Source organism: Tupaia chinensis, unplaced genomic scaffold (assembly GCF_000334495.1).
Source record: "Tupaia chinensis unplaced genomic scaffold, TupChi_1.0 Scaffold000341_1, whole genome shotgun sequence".
Taxonomy (NCBI): Eukaryota; Metazoa; Chordata; class Mammalia; order Scandentia; family Tupaiidae; genus Tupaia; species Tupaia belangeri.
Window position 1 is genome coordinate 3,520,164 of NW_006159835.1, and position 26,755 is coordinate 3,546,918.

Below are 26,755 nucleotides of genomic sequence, written 5' to 3' on the forward strand. Positions count from 1 at the left end.
GTTTATAAAATAATATGTAACAATGAGTGTTACTGATCTTGCCTAAAATGATTTTCTTTGAAGTTATCCTAGTAAGATTTATCAGTGGGCTTGGTTATAGTACGTGTATATTGTGAACTTACTAAATGTGATATAGGCCTTTACATTTTTGTGAACATTTACATAGTGTTAAAAAGTAGCTTTAGTTTTATTTATGAGTGTATTCTGTCAGCTATTTTAGGGCAGGTTTTTTTTTTTTAAATTCATGAAGTATGTTTAAACTAGTAATTACTAACTATATGCTCTTCTCTGTGTTATAGGCATATGGTTGATGATATGCTAAGTGCAGATGATGTCAGTTGTAGTAGCTCCCAGGTCAGTGCAAAATCAGAAAAAAATATGGCTGATTTTGATGGTGAAGAATCTGGATGTGAAGAGGAACTAGTTCAAATTAATTCACATGCAGAACTAACATCTCATCTCCAACAACATCTTCCCAATTTAGCTTCCATTTACCATGAACATCTTAGTCAAGGTAAGGTTCTATAGTAAGTAAACAAATAATTCATATTACATTGCTAAAAGGAATCAAAAGTTAATATTTTGGTACTTAAATTTTTTGCCGAATTAACTTTGATATGGTAGTTTTTTCCACAAGGGAATAAAGTTTTTATAAGTACTTCATCATGAATATAAATAAGGACTGCAGTTCTATCAAGAGATGTTCAGCTGAGGGGCTGGCAGTTGTCATGGCAATTAAGGTGTCAGACTGCCATGTGGGTGAATACAGTTCGAATCCCAAACCTGGTGACCTACTTTTTCACCTTCCCCCCCACTCCTTCTCTGTCTCTCTCTGGTCAAATTTAAAAATAATAATAATAGGGGCTAGCAGGTGGCCGAATGGTTAAGGCTATGGATTCCCACAGAGCCAACTGCATTTCAAGTCAGGGCCCGGAGGCTTGAAACTCATGCCGGGCAGTTGTGCATGCGTGCCCAAAATTTCCAGAGGAGAATGAAGGAGAAAGATTACAAAATGGTTATCCCTCTGGGTGGTGATTTCTCACTTTCTCTTCTCTGTCTCTCCAGCAAGCACATGCACCCTATAGCAAAAAAAAAAATCTCTCTTGTGATCAGCAGATGGCATAATGTTTACATCACTGAACTCCCACATGGCCAACCATGGTTCCAGTCCTGGACCCAGTGGCTTAAATCTCACACTGGGCATATGTGCATGCATGCCCAAAATCCCAAGAGGTGATTGGGGGAGAAGGGGTTGCATGCAACATGGCCATCTCACCAAAGGGTGATTTTTCACCTTCTGTCTCTTAGCAAGCACAACTGCCCTATAGCAAAAATCTCTATTTATAACAAATAAACAAAACTCTCTTAATAAATAAATCTTTTTAAAAAAGAGATGATCAGGTGGGACCAGCAGTTAGCATAATGGCTATGTCACTGGACTGCCATGTGGTCGACTGCGGTTCGTGTCCTGGACCCAGTGGCTTGAAACTCACACTGGGCGCGTGTGTGTGCGTGCCCAGGATCCCGAGAGGAGAATGGAGGAGAAGGGATTGCGGCGTGGCCATCCCCCCTGGGGGGTGATTTCTCGCTTTCTGTCTCTCTGTCTCTGTCTGTCTGGCAAGTGCACACACCCTGTAGCAAAAACCTTTCCCCCCGCTCAAAAAAAAAAAAAAAAGATGGTCAGCTGATAAATATATAATAATAGCTAAGAATATTACAACTTTATATTTTAGAAAATATATGGTTGCATTTGATTTTATATTTAGGAATCTTAGAACCTAAAAGTATTATTACAAAAGATCATATAATGTATGATTCTATTTATATGAAACATCTAGAATAGGTAAATCTATATAGACAGAAATTAGTGGTTACTTTTAGCGAGGGAAGGTTGGTGGGAGATTAGCATGGGTGACTGCTTAAAGGTCCAGGTGTTTCATCTGTGTTGATAAAAATATATAGTGAATGAATGTTCTAATCAGTCTAAAAAAAGTAATAGGATATGACCAAACTTAGAAAACGGAGGATAGAGGAGGCTAAATAGTAAAATATTGAGCTGGCTATGTGGCTCAGTGCTAATGTGCTATTCAAAAGAAATTGGTTTGCACTTGGTGACTGATCTTCAGACTACTACATTTTAAACCTACTGGACACATGATTGACTGCCCAAAGTCCGATGGGCAACAGGACTGGAGGAAGAGGATCATAGCATGACCCGTTTCCTGTGGACAGTGCTGTTCTGTCTCCCACATGCACACTTGTTCTATCATAAGTAAAGAAGAAAAGAGAGTAGTAGAAGATTAAGGAGAAAAGAGAGGAAAAAATAAGAAAAGGAAAAGCAGTTTTAGAATCGGCAGTTTAAAGTCCTTAATCTAACCTCTTGCTTAATTGTGTACCATCTGCACATGCTATTCTAGGAAGTGCAATTGGGGACAGATTTTGGAAGTTTACTACAATACAAGTAAACCTGATGGAGTGGTTTTTACTAAAAGACCATGATCAGACTTAAGAGATCAAACTTGTGGTCCTTGGCAATAACTTCCCGGCTTTAAATGTTCCTTATACATGGTCTTGATAAGGAGACCTTGACATTCCTTATTGTCATATTTTTGTGGCTATTGACATGAATAGATTTAAAAGTGAGATTATCAGATTGAATTTGACGCCATCTTGGTTGAATTATCACCATTTTTCTCTTAAAACATTATTTCCTTTTATTTATTCAATCATATTTGACATGTATTTTACTACATAGAATTATTAATCAAAATAATTTGTATCTCTCTTTTGTATCTTTCCAAATGTCCTTTAGTTGGAGAATAGATACACACAGACATTTCTTTTTTAAAGAATTATTTGTCTATTATTATTTCTCACTTTTGACCAGAGACAGGCAGGGAGAGTGAGAGCAAGCCATCAGGTCCAGGACTCCAACCACGGTGGGCCATCTGGGAGTCCAGCGCCTTTACCTACCATGCGTCTTGCTGGCCCCCCAAAATGGATATTTCTATGTAATAGAATAATCTTATTTATCAGGAACACATTATTGATAATGAACTTAGTAACATTGGAAGAACCTCAAAAACATGCTATCTGCAAGAAACCAGACATATTGTATAAGTTTAACTACATGAAATTTCTAGAAAATGATCATTTATGAGGGTGATAAAACACCTTCTCACTTTTGCCCAGAGACAGGCAGGGAGAGTGAGAGCAAGCCATCAGGTCCAGGACTCCAACCACGGTGGGCCATCTGGGAGTCCAGCGCCTTTACCTACCATGCGTCTTGCTGGCCCCCCAAAATGGATATTTCTATGTAATAGAATAATCTTATTTATCAGGAACACATTATTGATAATGAACTTAGTAACATTGGAAGAACCTCAAAAACATGCTATCTGCAAGAAACCAGACATATTGTATAAGTTTAACTACATGAAATTTCTAGAAAATGATCATTTATGAGGGTGATAAAACACCTGAAAATAACTGTATTTAGGTAGAGGGATTTTTGTTTTTTAAGTTTGTTATAGGGTATGTGTGCACACTAGAGAGAGATGGAGGGATAGGGAGAAAAGGGAGAAATTGCCCCTCGAGCCCTGGGGGTGGGGGCTAGTCACCCAGAGTCCCTTCTCCATTCTTTCTTGGGACTTTGGGCTTGCCATACACACATGCCTGGCATGTTTCTCAAGGTGGAGGTTATAGGACTCGAACCACTCAGACATGTGAGATTCAGCTGCCTTAACTTCCATGCCACCTGTTGGCCCAGGTACAGGGAATGTTTTGAGGTAGTGAAAATGTTCTATAACTGGATGGTGGTGATGGTTGAACAATTCTCAGTTTAATGAAATCTTTATATATTTATAACTGAATAAGTGACTTCCATTGGTAAACTAAAAAAAAAAAAACAAACCCAAAACAGTATTTTTGCTTAATACAACAGAACTGGTGATTATTTGGCCTAGCACTCTGTCTGAATTATAATAATAGAATTTTTTAACTGCATGTTTTAAATGTAAAATGTAAACATCTCCCATAAAAATAGTTTTATTTTTATAAAATGTGGGGATTATAAGAGACTATCACAGATGGACATATAGAGGAATGTCTTTTGATTAAAGAATTATTTTAGATAAATAGTCTTCTTTGTGTTTGTTACCACGTTTTATATTCACTTTTCTTGACATGTGAGAAAGTAACTTACATATACTAGAAAGTAAGGAGACTGTAGAAAGTCACTCTTACTTTGCTTCAGCCTTATCAAAGTCTAAATAATACTGCTTTTTGCCATTCATAAAGCGGTATAACACTGTTGTATTTTTTTCATTTATTTATTTTACATTCATTCACTGTATATCATTGTAGCAAACAAAATGAGTTTTTCCATCCAGAAATCACTATATATTGGCTCAATCAAAGATATTATCATACATGTTATCCTGAACAATTATTTTTAATTTCTTGTTTCTTATATATTTTGCTTTTGATTTTCCCTCCTTGATTCCCTTCCTCTCACCCTCTGCTGTTTCCTACCCTCCTCCCACACTGTCTCTGGTATCTACAGTTGGTTTCCATGTCATTGGTTTTTTCCTCACATTTTATTGATTTATGAAAGATCTTGAACTAAATATTTTCAGTAGTTAATGCGACTGATATACACATATCTACAAACATGTCTATTATTGTATTTTTATATTGTGATCTAAGAACTTTTGGGGATTTGTTGACTAAAATTTGCAAGTCAGGTCAGCTGCATTTCTCTATAGTGTGCTTTGTTTTGCCTTTTCAGGACCCGCAGTTCATAAACATCAGTTCAACAGTAATGCTGTGACAGACATTAATTTGGATAATGTTTGCAAGAAAGGAAACACATTATTGTGGGATATAGTCCAAGATGATGATGCAGTGAGTTATTTAATAGAGATAAAAGACTTAAAAATTATAGTAAATGTCATCGAAATAAATGATAACTTTGTTTATGCACTTTTTTGTAGGTTAATCTTTCTGAAGGATTAATAAATGAAGCAGAGAAACTTCTCTGTTCCCTAGTATGTTGGTTTACGGATAGACAGATTCGAATGAGATTCATTGAAGGTTGCCTCGAAAATTTAGGAAACAACAGGTAAAGAATTTTATAAATTTTTACATATCTGTCAAAGTTCTTTTTGTGCATCGTTGCAGACGGCATGTGATGTTTTTGTATTACTTAATGTACCTGCATCATTTTTGTTTTTTCTTTTCTTTTTTCTTTTTTTTTTTTCTTTCTGACATAGGGCTTATGTGCTCACCAAGAGAGATAGAGACAGAGAGAAGAAAAGTGAGAAATTACCCTCCAGGGGAGTTGGCCAGGCCTCATTTCTTTTTCCTTTCAGAATGTTGGACATGCATGCACATGTATCCAACATGGTTTTTTGTGTTTTGGGGTTTTTTTTGAGAGTTTTTTTTTCTATAGAGCACATGTGCTCACCAGAAAGACAGAGACAGAGAGACAAAGTGAGAAATCACCCCCCAGGGGAGATGGCCACACCACAGTCCCTTCTCCTCCATTTTCCGCTCAGGATATTCGGCATACACACACACGCACCCGGCATGAGTTTAAGCCACCGGGTCCGGGACTTGAACTGTGTTCGACTACATGGGAGTCCAGCGACATAGCCATTATTCCAATTGCTAGTCCCCCCAGCATGTTTTTAAGCTGCCTGATGCAGGACTCAAACCACAGTTGGCCGTGTAGAAGTCCAGTGCCTTCACCAACAATACCACCTGCTGGCCTCATAATCATGGTTTTTGGGTGTGTGTGTGTGTGTGTGTGTGTGTGTGTGTGTGTGTGTGTTTTAATCTTAGGTTTTTGTGTGTGTGTTTTAATCTTAGGTTTAGAGATGCATCCTTTGCAAGATTACTATTTTATCACTTGGTGATGCTTTTTTCAGCACTGTGCATTACCCTTGGTTAGATCCCATTCAACCAAACAAAAAAGAATAATAATAATTTCTTCTTGATTCTGGGAACATGGTGCTTTTTTTTTTTTTTTTTTTTTTTTTTTTTTTTTGAGGGTTTTTGCTATAGGGCGCGTGTGCTCACCAGACAGATAGAAAGCAAGAAATCACCCCCCAGGGGGATGGCCTCGCTGCAATCCCTTCTTCTCCATTCTTCTCTCGGGATCTTGGGCACACACGCATATGGGCCCCGTGTGAGTTTAAGCCACCGGGTCCAGGACTCAAACCGCGGTCAACTACGTGGGAGTCCAGTGACATAGCCATTACGCTAACTGCTGGTCCGTAATCTTAAGTTAAATCTTCTTGAACTCTCTCATATAAAGCAAGTTAAAATAAGATAAGTGAAATTAAAGTTAAGGTAAAATAAAAACACTTCGATAATGGCATTGTTCTTTCTTTTGGGTGGATCTTTTTGTGTCTCAACTTTTGTAGTGCTTAAAAATTAGGTTAGTTAACTTAAAAAGCTGTATATAGTAAATAAGTGTAGGTCTTTGTATGTAATCCATACCTCTGTAATTTTTTTTTTTTTTTTTTTTTTTTTTTTGCTATAGGGTGTGTGCATTCGACAGAGAGACAAAAAGCGAGAACTCACCCTCTGGGGGGTTGGTCATACTGCAGTCCCTTCCCCATTGTTCTCTTGGGATCTTGGGCAGGCACGCACACTCGCCCGGCATGAGTTTAAGCCACTGGGTCCGGGACTCAATCCACGGTTGACCACATGGAAGTCCAGCGATGTAGCCGTTACACCATCTGCTGGTCCTTGTAAAGTTTTTCTTTAGTTTTTAAAAAAAATTAGCATGTCTTCTCTAGTTTGAATTCTGCCTTATTCCGAGTTTTTTAGTTTTCAGTGCTGTTCCACTGCTGTAGTTTCAGGCTTCCCCTAATTTAACACTGCTTTAATAAGACTAAATTTTCGGGACCAGCAGTTAGCGTAATGGCTATGTCGCTGGACTCCCACATAGTCGACCGCGGTTCGAGTCCCGGACCCGGTGGCTTAAACTCACGCCGGGCGCGTGTGCGTGCGTGCCCAAGATCCCGAGAGGAGAATGGAGGAGAAGGGATTGCGGCGTGGCCACCCCCCCGGGGGGTGATTTCCTGCTTTCTGTCTCTCTGTCCCTCTCTGTGTCTGGTGAGTGCACGTGCCCTATAGCAAAAACCTCTCAAAAAAAAATAATAATATTAAATTTTCTCAGGTAGAGAAAGCATGAATCTGGCATGATTGACAATTCAGTTTTTAAAATGTTGTTTTCAGCTCATTTCTGGCCATCCCTGCCAAAAATATCAAATTTTTTTTAATAAATGCTTAAAAATATATTTATCTTTCTAATTAGAAAAAGTATGTGCATGAACCAGCTGGTTGCATGGTGGTTAAGACAGCTGGAGCTCACATAGCTGACCATTTTTCAAGTCTCAGACCCAGTAGCTTGAAAATTACGCTGGGTGCATGTGTGTGCATGCCCAAAATCTGAAGAGGAAAAGGGAGTAGAAGGGATTGTGGCATGGCCGTCCCTGCTGGGAGTAGGAGGGAGATGATTTCTCCCTTTCTCTTCTTCTTATTCTCCCTTGTGAACATGTGTATTCTAGAAAAAAAAAAGTATGTTTATTATTTTATTTTCTACTTTGGGTTCTGTCATTTTAACACAGAAAAATTGCTTATATGTGAAGGTATAAGAATCCATTAATGTAACACTATTAGTGGACCAACTGCTCACTTAATTATACTTTAAAAAGATATATTGAATGGCTGTATGTTAAACCATTATTTACATAGGTTTAGTAGTATCGACTTGTAATACGTTGATTTTCTTTTTTTAAGAGATTTTGTTATAGGGCTTGTGCACTCCGTGTGCGTGCGTGCCCAAGATCCCGAGAGGAGAATGGAGGAGAAGGGATTGCGGCGTGGCCACCCCCCCGGGGGGTGATTTCCTGCTTTCTGTCTCTCTGTCCCTCTCTGTGTCTGGTGAGTGCACGTGCCCTATAGCAAAAACCTCTCAAAAAAAAATAATAATATTAAATTTTCTCAGGTAGAGAAAGCATGAATCTGGCATGATTGACAATTCAGTTTTTAAAATGTTGTTTTCAGCTCATTTCTGGCCATCCCTGCCAAAAATATCAAATTTTTTTTAATAAATGCTTAAAAATATATTTATCTTTCTAATTAGAAAAAGTATGTGCATGAACCAGCTGGTTGCATGGTGGTTAAGACAGCTGGAGCTCACATAGCTGACCATTTTTCAAGTCTCAGACCCAGTAGCTTGAAAATTACGCTGGGTGCATGTGTGTGCATGCCCAAAATCTGAAGAGGAAAAGGGAGTAGAAGGGATTGTGGCATGGCCGTCCCTGCTGGGAGTAGGAGGGAGATGATTTCTCCCTTTCTCTTCTTCTTATTCTCCCTTGTGAACATGTGTATTCTAGAAAAAAAAAAGTATGTTTATTATTTTATTTTCTACTTTGGGTTCTGTCATTTTAACACAGAAAAATTGCTTATATGTGAAGGTATAAGAATCCATTAATGTAACACTATTAGTGGACCAACTGCTCACTTAATTATACTTTAAAAAGATATATTGAATGGCTGTATGTTAAACCATTATTTACATAGGTTTAGTAGTATCGACTTGTAATACGTTGATTTTCTTTTTTTAAGAGATTTTGTTATAGGGCTTGTGCACTCCCCAGAGAGAAATTATACCCTTCTGGCAGGGGTGGGGGGGGGGATAACCACATTGCAATCCCTTCTCTAGTCACCCTTCAGGATTTGGGGCATGCACTGAACACATGCCAGGCGTGAGTTTTTTTTTAAGTCACTGGATCCAGGACTAGAACCATGGTTAACTACATGGGAGTCCAGCAAAGTAACCATTATGCCATCTGCTGGTCCCTGTTAATTTTCTTTTGTAAGTCTTTTTGAGAACACCAAATGATCTTTTGAAGCATTTTTATTAATTTATTGGGTCCTCGGGGAAATCATGACAGATTTTTGCATAGAATAATATGACATGACTTTTCTGATGACCTAATATATTTACTATGTATATATTTGCATAACCTGTGACCCAGCAGTTCTGTTTCTAAGCATGTGCCTAATAGAAATAGATCCATATGGTCACTAAAAGACACATTCAAGAATGTTCATAGGGCTTGCTCTATGATGCCACCTGTGGTTAAGTGCTGCACTGTGGAAGTCAGAGCCCATCTGGTAAACTGAGGTTTGACGCTTGGCCTTGGTGGCTTCACTCTGGGTGTAAATCCCAGCAGTATAGACAATTAGAGAAAAAAGATTTGTTATGTTACCAGGCTTTGTTGGGGGTGCTTTCTCCCTGACCCCTTGTGTGTGTATGTGCCCTCTGACATCAGAAAAGAATAATAGCACTATTCAGAATAACTAAATATTCTTTGTATAGCTATACAGATGCCAAAAATGTAGAATAGTCACTATAGACTATTAATAGAATGAAACACTAAATAGTAATAACAGTGAATCAACTACAATTTGATGGATTCATGTGAGTGAGTCTAACAAAGTTGAGTGAAAGAATCCAGACACAAAAGAATGTGTCACCATTATTCAATTTCTGTCATATTTAAAACAGATGAAATCATGTATATAGTAGTCAGGATAATGGGTTATTAGTGATTGGAAGATGACACAATGGAGACTTCTGAGATGCTGGTATGGTTGATTGACTGGTTTACACACACACACACACACACACGTGTGTGTGTGTGTGTGTGATAAATCACCCCTCGGGGGGATGGCCACGCCACAATCCCTTCTCCTTCTTTCTCCTCTCTGGATCTTGGGCACACATGCACATGCACCCAGTGTGAATTTAAGCCCCCGGGGTCTAGGACTTGAACCATAGTCGACTACATGGGAGTCAAACGGTGTAGCCATTACACCAACTGACTGCTGGTCACTGATTTTATATTTTGATCTGGGTTCTGGTTTCACAGATGTGTTTACTTTAAAATTTTGAGCTGTCCACTTAGATTTTTACACATTTTTGTATGTATTAACATTACATTTTAATTAAAATAATTTTTTAGAGAGATTTTTTGCTACAGGGTGCATGCAATTGCTGGAGAGACAGAGAGACAGGAGGCAAGAAATCACCTACCAGGGGAGGTGGCCATGCCACCATCCCTTCTTCTCCATTCCCCTCTTGGGACTTTGGGCGTGCATACACATGTACCTAGTATGAGTTTTAAGCTGTTGGGTCTGGGACTCCATATTTGACTACGTGGGAGTCCAGGGATACAACCATTATACCATCTGCTGGTCCCAATACATTTTTTTTTAAAACATAAAAATCACGTGATAAATGAACTATCATGCAGCCATTAAGAGTCCTGTTTTTAAAATTTAAATGTATGGGTATATTATTCTAACAGACCCATCTGTTAAAACAATATTACAAAAAGTAAGTCAATGGAATATCTAAAACATGGTTATTTTTGGGAGTATTGAAATATTCTTTTCTTCTTTTATTTGTGATTTTGAATTTTGTGATCTTGCCACAATTAACACACGTTTCCTTTATGAGTAAGGAATCAAAAAGAGACAAAAGGAAAAATCCATATGGAAAACTGTCAGTGTGGAATTTTTTTTTTAAGTAAACATTGATTTGCCCACCCATAAATTACTTGAAGTTGAAATGTTCTTCATTTGTCCATGATCTCTAATCATCATTATTTAAAGGCTTATTAGATATTTAGTAAATATACATGTCAAATCAAAGTTACTTTTGCCTTCAGACTTTGTTCCTCAGAGCACTGCTGTAGTATAGTGATGTTACTTTGAATGACATTAGCTGTATATGACAGTATATGGAGTATAGCGATACTTTCTGCCTTTAAAACAAGCAACATATCCAGTTGTAATTAATGAAGTTTTCAACTGAACATTTTTAGGGTGGATTCTCTTGTTTTATTTTTTAAATTATTACTAAAGGGAGCATGGGCTTACCAGAGAAACAGAGGGAGAGAGAAAAAGCACCTCCAGTGGGATGTGGTCATACTGTAATCTCTTCTCCTCCATTTCTCCCTTCTTGGGAGTTTTGAGCATACATAGACATGCCGGGGCCAGGACTTGAACCACAAGGTGGGTCATGTGAGATCTGGCACCCACCGATAATAGGGCTCATCAGGAAGTGATTCTTACCTCAAATACACATCATATTGAGAACTAGAAAGAAAGTAGTAGTAGTACCTCGTTTATCCTGAGGCCCATCCTCATTAGCACAGGTTGTAGGGCACTGTGTATGATGACTGAGGCTGCATGGGAGGCCTTCGTTCAGTTCTTAGCTGAGCCTGAGCAGGCCGGGTACAGTGTGCACACCTGTTGTCCTGGCTGGGTGTGAGGCAGGGGCAGGAAGGATTGTGATGTTAAAACATTTCACAAAATGCCCTCTGCCTCTCTCTCATAAAAAAGAAGAGAATGAATACTTTCTTGAGAAACAATTATCTTTAAATGCTTTTTACTTTCTTTTTATACCCAAATATTTATATTGTGTTTTAAGTCTTGGATTGGATTTAAAAAGCTGGATGTCTTGGAACCAGCAGTTAGCGTAATGGCTATGTCGCTGGACTCCCACGTAGTCGACTGCGGTTCGCGTCCGGGACCCGGTGGCTTAAAATTCACACCGGGTGCGTGTGTGTGTGCGTGCCCAAGATCCCAAGAGGAGAATGGAGGAGAAGGGATTGTGGCGTGACCATCCCCCCTGGGGGGTGATTTCTTGAATTCTGAATCAAAGTCTCTCTCTGTCTGTCTGGTGAGCGCATGCGCCCTACAGTGAAAATCTCTCCAAAAAAAAAAAAAAAAAAGAAAAAGCTGGATGTCTTACCCTAATATAATATATAAATGAATTTATACTTTAGGAAAAACAATGTTACGTAAAGTTTATGTAAGGAAATCATATTTAAAGTTTATTCTTCTGCATTTAAAATTTTAAATAGCTAAATTTCTGTTAAAAGTTAAAATCACTGATAATTGTTAGAATAATTTTATTCCATAAGTTTCTGTTGTTGCTATTTCAGATCAGTAGTAATTTCACTTCGTCTTCTTCCAAAACTATTCGGTACCTTTCAGCAGTTTGGGAGCAGTTATGATACACATTGGATTACGATGTAAGTAAATATAAGAAAAAGTACTTATTTTAAGATTACTTTTTCAAAGTGTAGCTATCGGTCAAGATTTTAAATAATTTACCAGCTTTTACTTTGCATCAGGAAAATAGGAGTTTCATGTGGTTTAAATGTTTTTTAGGTTTCTCTGCCACTTAGCCAGGTGGAGATTATATCCTAATCAGTAGGAAAAGTGACTGTTTTTTATAGTTTGATAACAATGTTATAACAATTTATCATCTAATTTTAGGGAGGAAACAATTTTTTTTTTACACATATGAACTGGGATACTTAGGGTGACCCATAGGAGGAAGAAAGTGGGGGTGAGGTCTCCAGGAGAAACAGGAATAAGCACGTGTTGGGGGGTAGTCTCCACCGGGAGGAGGTAAATAGGGAGATTGGAGTTGGTGGAGGTGGGATGAAGAGGTTTCACTGGGAGATTGAGCCCTGAGGGGTTGTTTTCCACAAGGAGGTTGGAATCACCTCAGTGGTAGGGGGTCTCTGCACAGGCCCAGTCTCATTGTCCACCCAGGGCTTTATTACACTCAAAGCTGATCTTGAACCGCTATGTTTGCACCTACACCTTGGCCATCACCTCACCGGGCCAGAGTCTGGGGCTGGTGGAGGCGAGGAGATCTATGGGGCAGCGTCGCAGGCAGTTGCTCCTGCTGCCACCACCTTTCCCTCCTCTGCTCTCTGTGGGCTCAAGTTGAAATTTTTAGTATATGTGGTGGAGGACTCCTGAAGAACATCCTTACTAAAACACTTCTGGATTCCTCTAATTTTTTTCTTTTTTAAAAAAATATATTTCTTTTATTTTTAAAGTTTTTCTTTTTTTAAATTAATAATTATTTTATTTAACTTTTTAATTATTATTTATTCATTTGTTTATTTCATTTTGACCAGAGAGGGACAGAGTGAGAGAGAGAGAGGGAGAGAGAGTGAGAAAGCAAGCCACCAGGTCCAGGACTTGAACCATAGTCGGCCATGTGGGAATCCAGTGCCCTTAACCACCATGCCACCTGCCGGCGCCTTTTAAAGTTTTTTAAAGTTTTTCTATAAGGTACGTATGTTTACTAGTGAGAGAGAGAGAGGAGGAGGAGAGAGAGAGAGGGAAAGTAAAAACTTACCTCCCCAGAAAGGATGGCCACACCACCATGTCTTCACCACCATTCTCCTCTTAGGCATGTATGCACATACACCTGCTGAGTTTTTCAAGCTGCTGGTCTGGGACTAGAAACGTGGAGTTGTTCATGTGAAATCCAGCACCTTAATCTCCATGCCACCTGCTGGCCCTGATTTTTCTCATTATTGGCAATTGATACTAAATGTAAAGTCATGATAGGGATAATCTTGACCCCACTCTCTTACTTATTTACATTTAGAGAACTAGAGTAATGGATGGAGTTAAAAAATTTCTTTCAGGGGTAATACTTAGATATGAAATTGATCACAATTTCTGTTGATAAATAGAGAAAGTTGGCCACCACAAATAATTTACTAATTTAAGAAAATGTGTTACTTTATTCTAAATAAACTCTTGGAGAAATTCTAGAGACACTGGAATTTCAGGAAACATTAAATGTGAAATGGGTATTAATTATGAAAGTTATGGACCCTGGGATCTCATATATTTATTATATAGTATTACTGTTTTTATCCTAATTTTTTAGGTAATTTGAGAATTTAATGCTTAGGTATTTATTAAAGCAATTTTTAAAATATTAAGCTAATTATTAACAAAAAAGATTCATTCAATACATTGATTTTGTATGTTTCTCACATGCTAGGCATTCTGCTAAAACATTGCTAATTAAAAAAGGCACAAAGTCCATCTTTATATGGAATGATATAATAAGAGATACATAATACTAATTCTTATTAGTCAGTCATAATAGAACTCTGCCTGCTGTTTTTTGTTGTTTTTTGAGAGAGATTTTTGCTATAGGGCACATGCACTCACTGGTGAGATAGAGACAGAAAATGAGATATCATCCCCCTCTCTTCCTCATGGTGGGGGGATGGCGACACCGCACTGTCTTCATTCCACTCTGGAAGTTTTGGGCACACACACACTTGCACTCAGCATGAGTTTGAAGCTACCAGGTCTGGGACTCAACCACAGTCGACTATGTGGCAGTCCAGCGACCCCCACAAAAATGTAACCATTTTGCCATCTGCTGATCCCTCTTCTGGTGTTTTATACCATTCACGAGGATTGGTTATTTTGAGATTATAAAACAGTAGTAATACCTTTTATTTCTTTATTTTTGAGAGATTTTTTTTTTTATAGGGCATGTGTGTTCACTGGCAAGACAGAGAGAGACAGCGAGAAATTACCTCGAAAGGGGATGCCCACACCATAGTCCCTTCTCCTGCGTTCTCCTCTTGGGATTGTGGGCATGCACCCAAGTGCACCCAGTGTGAGTTTCAAGGTGCCAAGTCCGGGACTCAAACTGAGGTTGACCATGTGGGAGTCCAGCACCTTAACCACTACCACCAGCTGCTGACCCCAATAATGATACTTCTAATTCATGAAAATTAAGGAGCAATGTTTTTATCTTTTCACTATTCAGTTGTAAATAAATCTAGTAAATTTTTGATAATTTAAACATTTTACAGTTGAAGATTTGTATTACATTTTGTTCTTTCTAGCATAGATTTTTTTTTTTTTTTTATCCTACATCTTTTAAAATTACTTTATCCTTCACTTGGGCCAGGTGGGCAGAAAAAGAACTGAACATGATGAAGCTTTTCTTTGATAACTTGGTGTACTACATTCAAGCTGTAAGAGAAGGAAGACAAAAACATGCATTGTAAGTACCTTTCAATCAAGTTAAATATGTCTTTCTTTTGAAAAAGAAATTTCCATTGTTCTTCCTACTTCTTTTTTATATATTGTAAATAACTATAACACAATTTTATTTGTATAAAGTAATAAGGGAGGCCCTACTATGATGGCACAGAGTTGGCGCACTGTTCTGCCTTGCTGGAACAGTATGGAACATCAAGGTCTGTTCCCTGGTCAGCTTGTACTCTGGGCTCGTACCTGTGTCATGGGGCCCTCGCTGGGTCGGAAGACTGGAGGAAGAATGTGCCCAAGAACCTTTAAGGGTGCCTCTCTTAATCTTTCTCATTCTCTCAGTCATGAAAGAAATGAATAAACTTGGTAAAAAAAAAATTTGTAGGAGAAAAGGGAAAAAAAGAAAAAAATCAATTGTAAGAAAGAGGCTGATAGAATTTTTTAAGTTGAAAGTTTTTTGTGAATTTACTCTTATAATTCTTGGTCTTAGGGAAATGTAGCTTATATAACTTTCGGGTATCAAATAACCTTTATTATCAGATTTTTGCATTTTCTTAGGAATCAAAATAATTTTTCAGAAATAATTGATATCTGTATTTTAATATATTAAAGCATTTATACTAAAATTAGTAAATATTTCACTTCCAGAAAATATTTAGCCATAGTTAATTTAAAATATTTTCCTTTCTTTTTTTTTGTAGAGGTTTTCGCTATAGGGCGCGTGCGCTCACCAGACAGACAGAGAGAGACATAGAGACAGAAAGCAAGAAATCACCCCCCGGAGGGATGGTCATGCCGCAGTCCCTTCGCCTCTATTCTCCTCTCAGGATCTTGGGCACACACGCACACGCGCCCGGCGTGAGTTTTAAGCCACCGGGTCCGGGATGCGAACTGCAGTCGACTACGTGGGAGTCCAGCGACATAGCCATTACACTAACTGCTGATTCCCAAATATTTTCCTTTGTTTCTGTAATTGTATAATAGTATTAGAAAGTTTAGGGCGTGTGAAAAGTCTAAAAAGTGGTGACATGATTATTTCATATTTATCAAAAACTGTTTTATTGGATATATTTAAGTAACTTGGAATAAGAATTTGGAAATCCATCAGTAGTGATGTAGATAAGGTTTAAAGCTTCTTAAAAGAGGAGATACATGTAAAACATCTGGGGTTTATGCTGTTGAGGCAGTTGGTGTGAAGGTCCAAGTCAAGGAAACAAGTTCGACAAGCATGTCAGTCAGTAAGAGTTATACCGTTGATTGAGAAAATCTCCGCAGAGAAAACCTTCCACGTAGGTGGAAATTGAGCAGACTGTTCAAAAGTGTTCAGAAAAGTCATAGACCTTTAAGCTATATTTACTTTAAAAAAAATGAAGTCACTTGTTTCCCCTGACAAATCTGTGTCTTCAGATTTTACTGTGTCCTTTGGGGAACTACCATTTTCCCAGTCACCTAAAACATGGAGACTTGGGCCTTCTTTGTACTCTTTTTATTTCCAAACATGAACAATGATGATTTTTTAAAAAATCTAGTTTTCATTGTTACTTGCAATGCACCAAATACCACTTAAATATTAACTTCTTTAAGATATATACTAGTCCTTGGCCAGTAGATGGTGTAATGGTTATGTCGTCATTGGACTCCCATGTGGCCGACAGCGTGGTTCAAGTGTCCGATCATGCTGGGCACATTTGCATGCGTGCCCAAGACCCCAGGAGGAGAATGAAGAAGAAGAGATTGCAGCGGGGCCATCCTCCCCTGGGGGGGTGATTTCTCACTTTCCCTCTCACTGTTGTCCCCTTCCTCTCCCAGCTGGTCCTGTTCCCCCCCCCCTCGCCCCCCCTTTCCCCGCAAGTGCACAAGCCCTAAGGCAAAAACCTCTTTAAAAAAAAAATTCATTTGAGGTAGATAGTTTCATTCTATAAATAAGAACAGTGAAGCTATGAGATGATCAATAACTTACCCAAGTTTACACATTTAATAAAAGAGTAGAGCTGGGATCTAGACCTAACCAGATCTATAATTTATTCTTAAGTGCCGCATTATAGGACCATCCTACTTTATGCTGATACTAAAATAGGTATTAAAGGTATATCCCCAGGCCAGCAGGTGGCATAGTGGTTAAGACTCAGGGCTCCTACATGGTCAACCACAGTCCCAGACCTGGCTGTTAGCTTTCTCACTTTCCCTCTTTCTCTCTTTGGTGAACACATGTGCTCTATAACAAATTAACAATACTAATATATAAACTTAAATATTTTTAAAAAGGTATATCCCATGTCTTTTCACAGATTGACATTCCCACAAACACTGCTTTTATCTTGACAACCAGCCTTAATTATTTACCTTCCTCATCCAGTTACTTGCCTGATCAGTTTTTGCAAGAGTTAAATGAAATGATGTGGTGAATTGTATGAGGCACATAATAGATTAATCTGTTAGGCCATTGGGAAAGTCATGATGTATTTTCTGTTTTGCTATACAAAAATACATCATGACTTTCCTTATGACCCAAAATAAATTGTAGTTACCTAGCTAAAACAAACTATTAGGTTACCAGGAAAGTCACAATGTATTTTTCTACGTTTTGCTATGGAAAAATGTATCATGACTTTCTGGACAGCATAAAATATATGGTATCAGACAAACAAGATTTTGTCCCTTACCTCTGTTTAGATCCTTCACTGCATAAAAAAGAAAATACTGGATCTGTCCCTGGATCTATTCCACAAAATCGTTAAGGGAACCAGATCCTACCTGATGAACCGGTTTGAATCCGGCCCCATGAAAAGCAAGCTGAGTGCCTGTACATGTGAACCGCAAATCCTGAAAGGATAGAGTTTGTTTTCATCAGAGTGTAAGTGAGGAAGAGATGCACAGCCTCGACAGCCACAGTCTGCCTCCCACCTTCGCAGCTTGCCAGGATCCTGGGCATGAAAGCTGCTATGTACAAGTTGACCAGGGAATCCAACTCATCATCTTTCACATGCATTTAGTTTAACTTGATAGCACATCACTGAGCTAATTCACATAACCTGCCTTTTGACCTGTAACATAAAGATAAGAACTCTTGATTAGTTTAGTCTCATTAACAGAGTGTTCAGGTTCTTTCGAGAACGAGAAAGTTTTCATTTCACAGATATTTTTCAACATGCTAATGAATCCTGATATGCAAACTTAGAATTATATATACCAAAATTTTAATACTGGTATTAAAAATGTTTGTCTTTTAAATATTTATATCAGTACTTTCAAAGCTTTCTAGAGTGATTAAATTACAGTTATAAGCAGGATGAAAGCGTTTTCTTCTTTTGTTAATTTGCCAGAGGGCATGTGAACTCTCCAAAGAGAGAGAGAGAGGGAGGGAGGCAGGCAGAGATAAGGAGAGGGAGAAAGCACTCCCCAGTGAGGTGTGTTCATGCTGCAGTGCCTTCTTCATCTCTCCATATTGTCGAGACAGTGCACATAGACTCAACATACTCAGTGTATCTTTCAAACTGCCTGTGCTAGGACTCTTCAGCTTCCTTAACTATTAGTCTATAGGGCTAGTCCCTGTTAGTGTTACTTGTTTAAGGAATATAATATCACTGTAGGAACAATGATATATGAAAAAATGTAATGTCTAGAGATACATAGTTTACTATTTAAGTATTCTAACTCACATGCATTTTAAATTTTTTTTTTTTGAGAGGTTTTCACTATAGGGCGCGTGCACTCGCCAGACAGACAGAGACATAGAGACAGAAAGCGAGAAATCAGCCCCCAAGGGGGCTGGTCACTCCGCAATCCCTTCTCCATTCTCCTCTCAGGATCTTGGGCACACACGCACACGCGCCCGGCGTGAGTTTTAAGCAAATGGGTCCAGATCCCAAACTGCGGTTGACTATGTGGGAGTCCAGCGACATAGCCATTACGCTAACTGCTGCTTTCCCGTTTTAAATAATTATTAAATGGCTTCATAATTTATCTTGCCCCAATGTTGAATTCGTATGTACTTTCTCATTATTTAATTTGAAAGTAAATTTTGTTATAGTTTGGAAATTTTCATAATTTATTAGCATAAATTTTATATATAACAACTTTATGAACATTGTTATATGAAGTTATGTAATTAAAGTAATTATTATGAATTAATAAAATGAAATCTATTTCTTTGTCATTACTTTTGGTTCAGACTAGAAAATGTTCAAGAATAGTTAAGAAATAGCATATTTTATTTACTGATTTAAATGTCTTTTCAATTACAGGTACAGCCATAGTGCCGAAGTTCAAGTTCGACTTCAGTTCTTGACGTGTGTATTTTCAACTCTGGGATCACCTGATCATTTCAGTAAGTTTTTTAGTTAGTATATTTTAAAATCTGTTTTAACATTAAAAAGGCTCGTTAAATTTACTAGACCCTTGATGTGGTGTTTATTCTGAATACATTTATTTATTTACTCATGAATTTTAAGTTTTGCTATAGGATGTGTACATATGCCAGAGAGAGAGATAAATCACCCTTTAGGGGGATGGCCATGCTACAGTCCCTTTGCCTCCATTTTTGGGATTTGGGGCAGTACACACTCCTGGCATGTTTTTCAACCACTGGGTCTGGGACTTGAATCACGAAGTTGGCTATGTGGAACCTTGCTGCCTTCACCACCTGGCCCTGTGGCTGGCTCAGTATATTTCTAAATTATGTTCATGGTTAGACACTTTATTAAAACAATTGAGATTTCTTTTTACATTTTAAATAATTTTTTTTTTTTTAGTTTTGTTTTAGTAAGATCTTTTATAATGCATACTTTTAAAATCTTTGGCTTAAGATTTTTGAATATGTCCATTACCATTGGTGTTTCTATCCAGGTTTATGACTGCAATTAGAGTGTTGAAAATATTTTCTCTATTTTAAAGTATTATGTTTTCAAGCTCCCAAATATTGAATATATCCTCTCAGTATATATGGAAATGTGAATATCATCCTGAAATACTCTATTTCCCCCTTCAGTTTCTCAGTGCTGGTTTCTCAGTGAACACAAAGAGAATGAACAAAATATTTGAGATAGGAGAGTATACCACTTGAGGGTGACTGCTGCTTTTATTACCTTTGATTATAGAATCTTGCCATCACTTTAGTTAAAACAGCCATTGTTTATGTATTATTATTAGAGCTAATCTTTTCAAAATTACTTAGTTTCACGGGTAGTCTGGTGAACCTGAGAGGTGTTGTCCTGACTCTGTCGTATCAAACTGTTCATAACAAATGTCACAGTAATTGTGATATCAATAGATTTCAAAAGTAAGCTGCCAGTCAGCCACATGGCACGCTGCTGACACAACTTTGCGAGGGGGAAGCTGCATGCAAGGGTCCCAAGTTCTCTGTGTAACCTGGGCTCATGTGCCTGTGCCTGTGTCTCTAGCTGGGTGAAGCTAGGGGTGATCACAGCATGAAGACCATGTTTTAGAGATGCCTGACTGTGGTTTGTGTGTGTGCACAAGTGTGAGAGAAAGAGCCTTTCTCCCATGGAATAAAAATGTTCAAGTAAGCCACCTGTTTTGTTTTTGGTTTTTGGGTTCATTTTGCCATATGGTGCGTGCATGAGACAGCAGAAGTGAACACCAGTAGGACCTGGTCATGGTGCATTCCTTTTCCCTTGGTTTCTTCAGCCTGTCAGGATCAAGAGTGCATAAACTGCCGCTTGGGCCAGGACTTGAACCCTGCTTGGCCATATGGCCTCTGTACACTCCGCATTGCAGGGCCAGCCCATGCTTCCTGTTTTTTAAAGGAAATTTTTGTCATTAGGTCATTAATTATAGCCAATATGACTGATAATATCCAAGAAATAAATAATATAAAATACAACAATATCAATCTTATACAAGAAGTCAAATCAAAACAATATGATCAGCATAAATAATCTCACACAACCATTAAGTTTCATGTTTGTTTCACACAGTATTTAAGTTCTTTGTTTTTGGGTTTGCAATAATGTTGTCCAGATATAGGCAAATAAAAAACTTCATTTATCCCACATTATAGTTTTACTTCTCTTATTGGCACAGTTACTGTCATCTATAATATGGTTATCCTAAAGTTACATGCAGTTTCATCCAATATATTAATACTGATTTTCAGTATATTGATATCAAATTTTAAAAAAAATTGGAACAGTAACAGCTTATTTTACATTTCCTAATGAATGTGGTTAGTTGATTCAGTAAGTTATGAATAAACTTCTGTTTATTATGTAGATCGCTAAAATTAACCTGGATATTTTGTTTTGAGGACTTTTGTCTATTTTATTTATTTATCTTGCTCTTCTTAATTACATAATGTTCTTCTTAGTGTGTTAATTACTTAACACATTAAAGGTGTTTCTAGTTTATATTGGTTCTAGGGACACAGATTATTCTTAGGACATATAATTTATACAGTGTTTCTGTGAATGAACTAATGAGATACTTTTTTATGATGAAACACTTTACACAGTGTTCACTAATTGAATATTTTCTGAGGTATTTTTCCATATTCTAAACTCTTCTTAATCTACTCCTTAAGGAAGATAGATGTGTCTAGTATTCTACCTTACTTTTATTCCCCTTCTGACTCTGGGGAGTTGCTGAAGGTTATGGAATCCTTTAAGTATATTTCCAAAATAACTATTATGGGTCCAGCCTAGTGGCATACTCAGTAGCAATTGAACTGCAGTCATGGAAGTCACATGCATAACCACAGGTTTGGATTCGCAGGTTGGCTTGCAAACATGCTGGGCAAGATCCCCATGAGCTGGAGGTCTGGGGAAAGGGGATTGTGGTATGATGAGACCTTGTCATGGGTGTTCCTGGACCTCCTATGTCCACGCCCTTCACACATGCACTCTCTGTCAAGAATTATATAAAAACTAAAAACTTACAGAAAAATATTCCTGTGATGCATTTGTTCTGTGTTTGTCTCATTTATTTATATTCAGATTTATGATTGCCTGTAATGCCATCTTTTTGTCTTTATGTGTCTTTCTTCTGCCACACTTGGAAATCTTTTAATACTTGGATCAAAATGCCATAGAGAATGTCGTTTCTTTATTTTGGTTCCTAGCTAATTGTATTCTCTAACGTGTTGACTGTCTGCTTTAGACAGTCAGTTTCCTTCTTTTTGCTTTATAAGGATCATTTTTTCATAGTTTACAAAATTAATACTTGTCATATATCTCCATGTTAAAATTAATGTTGAATGTGCTATCAGTTCCATTTATAATCCTAATACTTTAAAAGTGATTCCTGAAGGACGAGCAAATGTCATAATGGTTACATCTCTGGGTTCCCACATAGTTGACTGCGGTTCATGACCCAGACCTAGTGGCTTAAAAAACTCACACCAGGCCATATACACACATGCCCAAAATCCTGAGAGGAAAATGGAGGAGAAGGGATTGCAGTGTAGCCACCTCCCCAGGGAGTGGTTTCTCACAATCTCTCTCTCTGTCTTTGTTTCACGAGCATATGTGCCCTATACCAAAAATCTCTCTTAAAACAAAAGTGATTCCTCAATGTTTAGGATTACCTGCCCTGCTGATTTTTACTGTAATATTATAATATTTTTATATTTTAGGTTGATGGGTTTTTTAGACCAAGTAAATAACTCTCCTAGAATACTTAGTTGTGTGGGGTTTTTGTTCATTTGTAAGAGGATTGTATTTACATTTTGAAAACAAATGTCAAATTCTTATAAAACTTTTTTAAAATGCTATGATATCACTTTGTATTTCTGGTTATGTTGAAGTTTCTAGAACATTGGACTGGGGCCAAAACATTGTTTGTTTATATATAATTTGTTCATTCAAAATTTTTCAAATAGTCAGGCATAAGAAACAACTATTGAGATAATAACTATTTTGTACATACTTTATACAAGTAAACAAATTGTGCACATGCATATATACACACAAACCCCTCTAAGAGATGATGTGACTTTTTTGTGGTCAGTAAAATCTAAAATTTATGATCTTTATCTAGGGTTAAGTTTAGAGCAAGTCGACATTTTATGGCATTGTTTGGTAGAAGATACTGAGTGTTACGATGATGCACTCCATTGGTTTTTAAATCAAGTTCGAAGTAAAGATCAACATGCTATGGGAATGGAAACCTACAAACATCTTTTCTTGGAGAAGGTAATTTTATTTTCTATTAGTTGTATTGTTTTTCTATATTCCTTCTTTATCCTTAGAATATGAACTCTCTAGTGTTCAGTTTTTTCTTTTTGACATAGTTTATTTTAAAAAGATAATATACTAGTTATAGCAGTCCTTATATACTTTTTTGCTACGCAGGTTTTCCTATAATTTTGTTCTTTACATCGTATACATTTAAATAAATTCTTAGTTTATATTGATATTTACAGAAATGTTCTATTCATTGACTAAAGTACTTAAAGAATTTTTAGAATAACTTTTTTTAAAGAATTATTTTATTTAGTAGTCATTTTTTTTTTATTTGACCAGAGAAAGTGAGAAGGGGAACATGAGAAAGCAGGCCTCCAGGTCCAGGACTCTAACCACAGCCGACCATGTGGGAGTCCAGCAGCGTAACCACCACACCACCTGCAGGTCCCTAGAATAACTCTTGAGGGCATCACTAATTAGGTGGAGGATATTTTTGGTGTTTGTTTTTTAAAAATCATTAATACCATTGTAGTCTAATCTTCCTGGCTGTTATCTACACCAACAAGTGTTGAGAACTGTATCCTGTAATTCTTCTTACTTAAATTTTTGCCCGTGGTTCTGATCTTTGGGGAAAAAAACAAGGCGATCCTCGTTTGTAGATTCCTGGAAAGACATTTTAGGAAGTGTCATTGTGAGATAAAGGTGTCTAATTCTTTTTGTTTCCCTTTACCAGATGCCACAGTTAGTTCATGTGGTAGTTTTCTTAAGTGGACTATTCCTATTTGAATTTTGAAAGTCAATGAAAATGCAGTACACTTAATTTTATGCTTATTTTTTTTTCCTTTTGAGAAGTTTTTTTGCTATAGGGCGTGTGCGCTCGCCAGACAGAGAGAGACATAGAGACAGAAAGCGAGAAATCACCCCCCATGGGGGATGGTCACCCCGCAGCCCCTTCTCCTCCATTCTCCTCTCAGGATCCTGGGCACGCACGCACACGTGCCCGGCATGAGTTCTAAGCCACCGGGTCCGGGACGCGAACCGCGGTCGTCTACGTGGGAGTCCAGTGACATAGCCATTACGCTAACTGCTGGTTCCCAATTTTGTGCTTATTTTTGAGCTTGTACAGACTTTCTGTGTCCTCTGATGTTATATCTTTGGTGATATTAGGTATATATGAATGAGTGTTATTTACATATACACTAAATCACTTAATAATGATATCAAAGACAGAGCTACAAATAAAACTTCAGATAGCTTTGATGTCAAGCCCTGAATTTAACAGTTTGTACATGTAGCCATACATTCATAAATGTGTATGATATAGCTATACAATGAGTGATACAAATATCTTTGTTTACCTCCTCTAATTTTACATTTCAAAAACTGAAACACATATTAGATGGATTTCAATTATGACCTAAATAAATTTTTCATTTAATTGCTGTCCACTTTAGTGGTTTATTAGGTTGCTGAGAAAGTCACGATGGGTTTTTCTATGCAAAAATGCATCATGACTTTCCCAGCAAACCAGTGAATTATCATTGATCAGAACTGATATATTTTATGTCCTCAGTAAAATTGATTTATTAACTTAAATTTAACACATAACTTAAATTTATGTGTTAACTTAATTATGACACTGAACTAGCGTAAATCTTTTTTCTTTTTTTTTCCCCCCAAGATGCCTCAGCTGAAACCTGAAACAATTAGCATGACTGGCTTAAACCTGTTTCAGCATCTCTGTAACTTGGCTCGGTTGGCTACTAGTGCCTATGATGGTGGTTCAAATTCTGAGGTATGAATATAGATGTGTCATTATTAGGTAAACTTGTGGTTTTCTTTTTTGTCAAATTATAGTTGATAACCAGATTATCTTTCTATAGAGCATTCGAATGAAATCTACTGAATGAAATGGACTTTTATTCTTAAGATTTTTTTTTTCTTTTAGAGATTTTTGCTATAGGGTGTGTGCGCTCCCCTGAAAGACAGAGACAAAGAGACAGAAAGCGAGAAATCACTCCTGAGAGGAGGATGGCCACTCCGCAATCCCTTCTCCTCCAGTTTCCTCTCAGGATCTTGGCAGGTACGCACACGCACCCGGCGTGAGTTTAAGCCACTGGGTCCAGGACTCAAACTGTAGTCGACTGCATGGGAGTCCAGCGACATAGCCATTATGCTAACTGCTGGTCCCTTTTTTTCTTTTTTTAAAGGGAGATTTTTGCTATAGGACACACGTACTCGCCAAGAGACAGAGAAACAAAAAGTGAGAAATCACCCTCAAGGGGGAATAACCACACTACAGTCCCTTCTCCATTCTCTTTTTGGGGTTTTGGACACGCACACATATGCGCCCGCCGTGAGTTTCAAACCGTCAGATCTAGGACTCAAACCTCAGTCAACCATGTGGTTGTCCAGCGATACAACCATCATAACACCATCTGCTGGTCCCAGCTTTTATTCTTAAGTTTAAAAAGCTTTATCTTTTGGTCTCAAGAAGACACTTTATTAAAGCAGATTTTGTGATTTTTTTTTTTCATGGTAAAGACTGCTTTATTGATGGCAATTAGTACAAGTCAATAAATATTGATCCCCAGAGGAGGGCTCAGTTATTTATCATATTACTGGTCCGTAGAGAGCTGAATGAAATTGAATGAAAGGACGGCTGGGATGACCAAAGTCAGTCCTGCTTTTTGGGAAATGAAGCCATAGCCAGCTGATAAATGGCATATGCTGCTCACCAACTGTAAGAACCATGGTGGCTTTATACAGGAGGGCATCAGCTACTCCACCCTTAAGATGCACAGGAATTCCATTATCCTCCTGAAACAGCTTTTGTTTCTCTGGAACTTTATTTTCAAAATGTCTTCGTGAAGCAGTGTTTATGGTCCTCTGGGTAATCTGAAGAGCTCCAGCATCTTGTCTCAGCTTCTGCTCACCAACCGCAACAACCAAACGGCAGGAACCTGAGATTTTTTTTTTTCTTTTGTTACCAATGATAACCTTTGTTGTGCTCGTGGAAACCTATTACACGTTCCTTGATTTAAAAAGAAGAGATTATCTGAGTATTCTTTTAGTTTTCTAGAAGCTCCTAGATCATATAGTCTAGTGTTTATTTCAAATAGAAGGTTGATTTGTCTCAAATCTGATTTTTATGCCATTTTTGTTGCTACACTTGCCCTTGGACAGTTTAGAGTTCTTGGCACCTTCCCTTCTGGAGTAGACTCTATCTTAATCATCTCTGACCATGAAGCATGTGAATGGACTCATTAAGTGAAATATGTCACAAATCACTATTCTTGTCTTTGACTTAGAGTTACGTTAGCCTAGTTTGCTGCTACATGTTGTTGATGTATTATTCCTGAACTCTTTTAATGTAGGCTGTTACTTGAACATCTTCCTCATTGGGTTAGTAGTAGCTTTGATTTGTTTAGTGTCCATAGTTTTCATACTTTTTGAAAGAAGTTGGTGCTTTATTAGGAGGAGAAAGGTAGTAAAAAGTGCTGTTTATGTGGTTAAGAGTAATTTTAATTGCATTTAGAATGCTTACATGTTGTCTTCCTATCTTCTCTACTTTGAATATTTTTTATCATTTATTTATTTATTTATTTATTAGAAAGGATTTTGCTCTAGGGTGCGTTTGCTCGCCAGAAAGACAGAGAGAGAGAGACAGAAAGCGAGAAATAACCCCCCAG

General features: G+C 37.7%; 1 protein-coding gene and 1 pseudogene across 4 annotated transcripts in view; one reads left to right on the forward strand and one right to left on the reverse strand.

The window, feature by feature from the left end:
• Window positions 1-26,755, forward strand: part of USP34 (ubiquitin specific peptidase 34) — a 246,799-nt gene that overhangs the window by 76,047 nt on the left and 143,997 nt on the right. For all 4 annotated transcript variants that reach the window (XM_014589224.2, XM_027773341.1, XM_027773342.1 and 1 more), the window contains 8 exons: window positions 300-514; window positions 4,790-4,905; window positions 4,995-5,122; window positions 12,036-12,125; window positions 14,843-14,938; window positions 19,170-19,252; window positions 22,918-23,072; window positions 24,745-24,858. In XM_014589224.2, coding sequence (XP_014444710.2) covers window positions 300-514; window positions 4,790-4,905; window positions 4,995-5,122; window positions 12,036-12,125; window positions 14,843-14,938; window positions 19,170-19,252; window positions 22,918-23,072; window positions 24,745-24,858 — 997 coding nt within the window. The remainder of the gene's footprint in view (window positions 1-299; window positions 515-4,789; window positions 4,906-4,994; window positions 5,123-12,035; window positions 12,126-14,842; window positions 14,939-19,169; window positions 19,253-22,917; window positions 23,073-24,744; window positions 24,859-26,755) is intronic.
• Window positions 25,725-26,299, reverse strand: LOC102480714 (cytochrome c oxidase subunit 7A2, mitochondrial pseudogene; annotated as a pseudogene).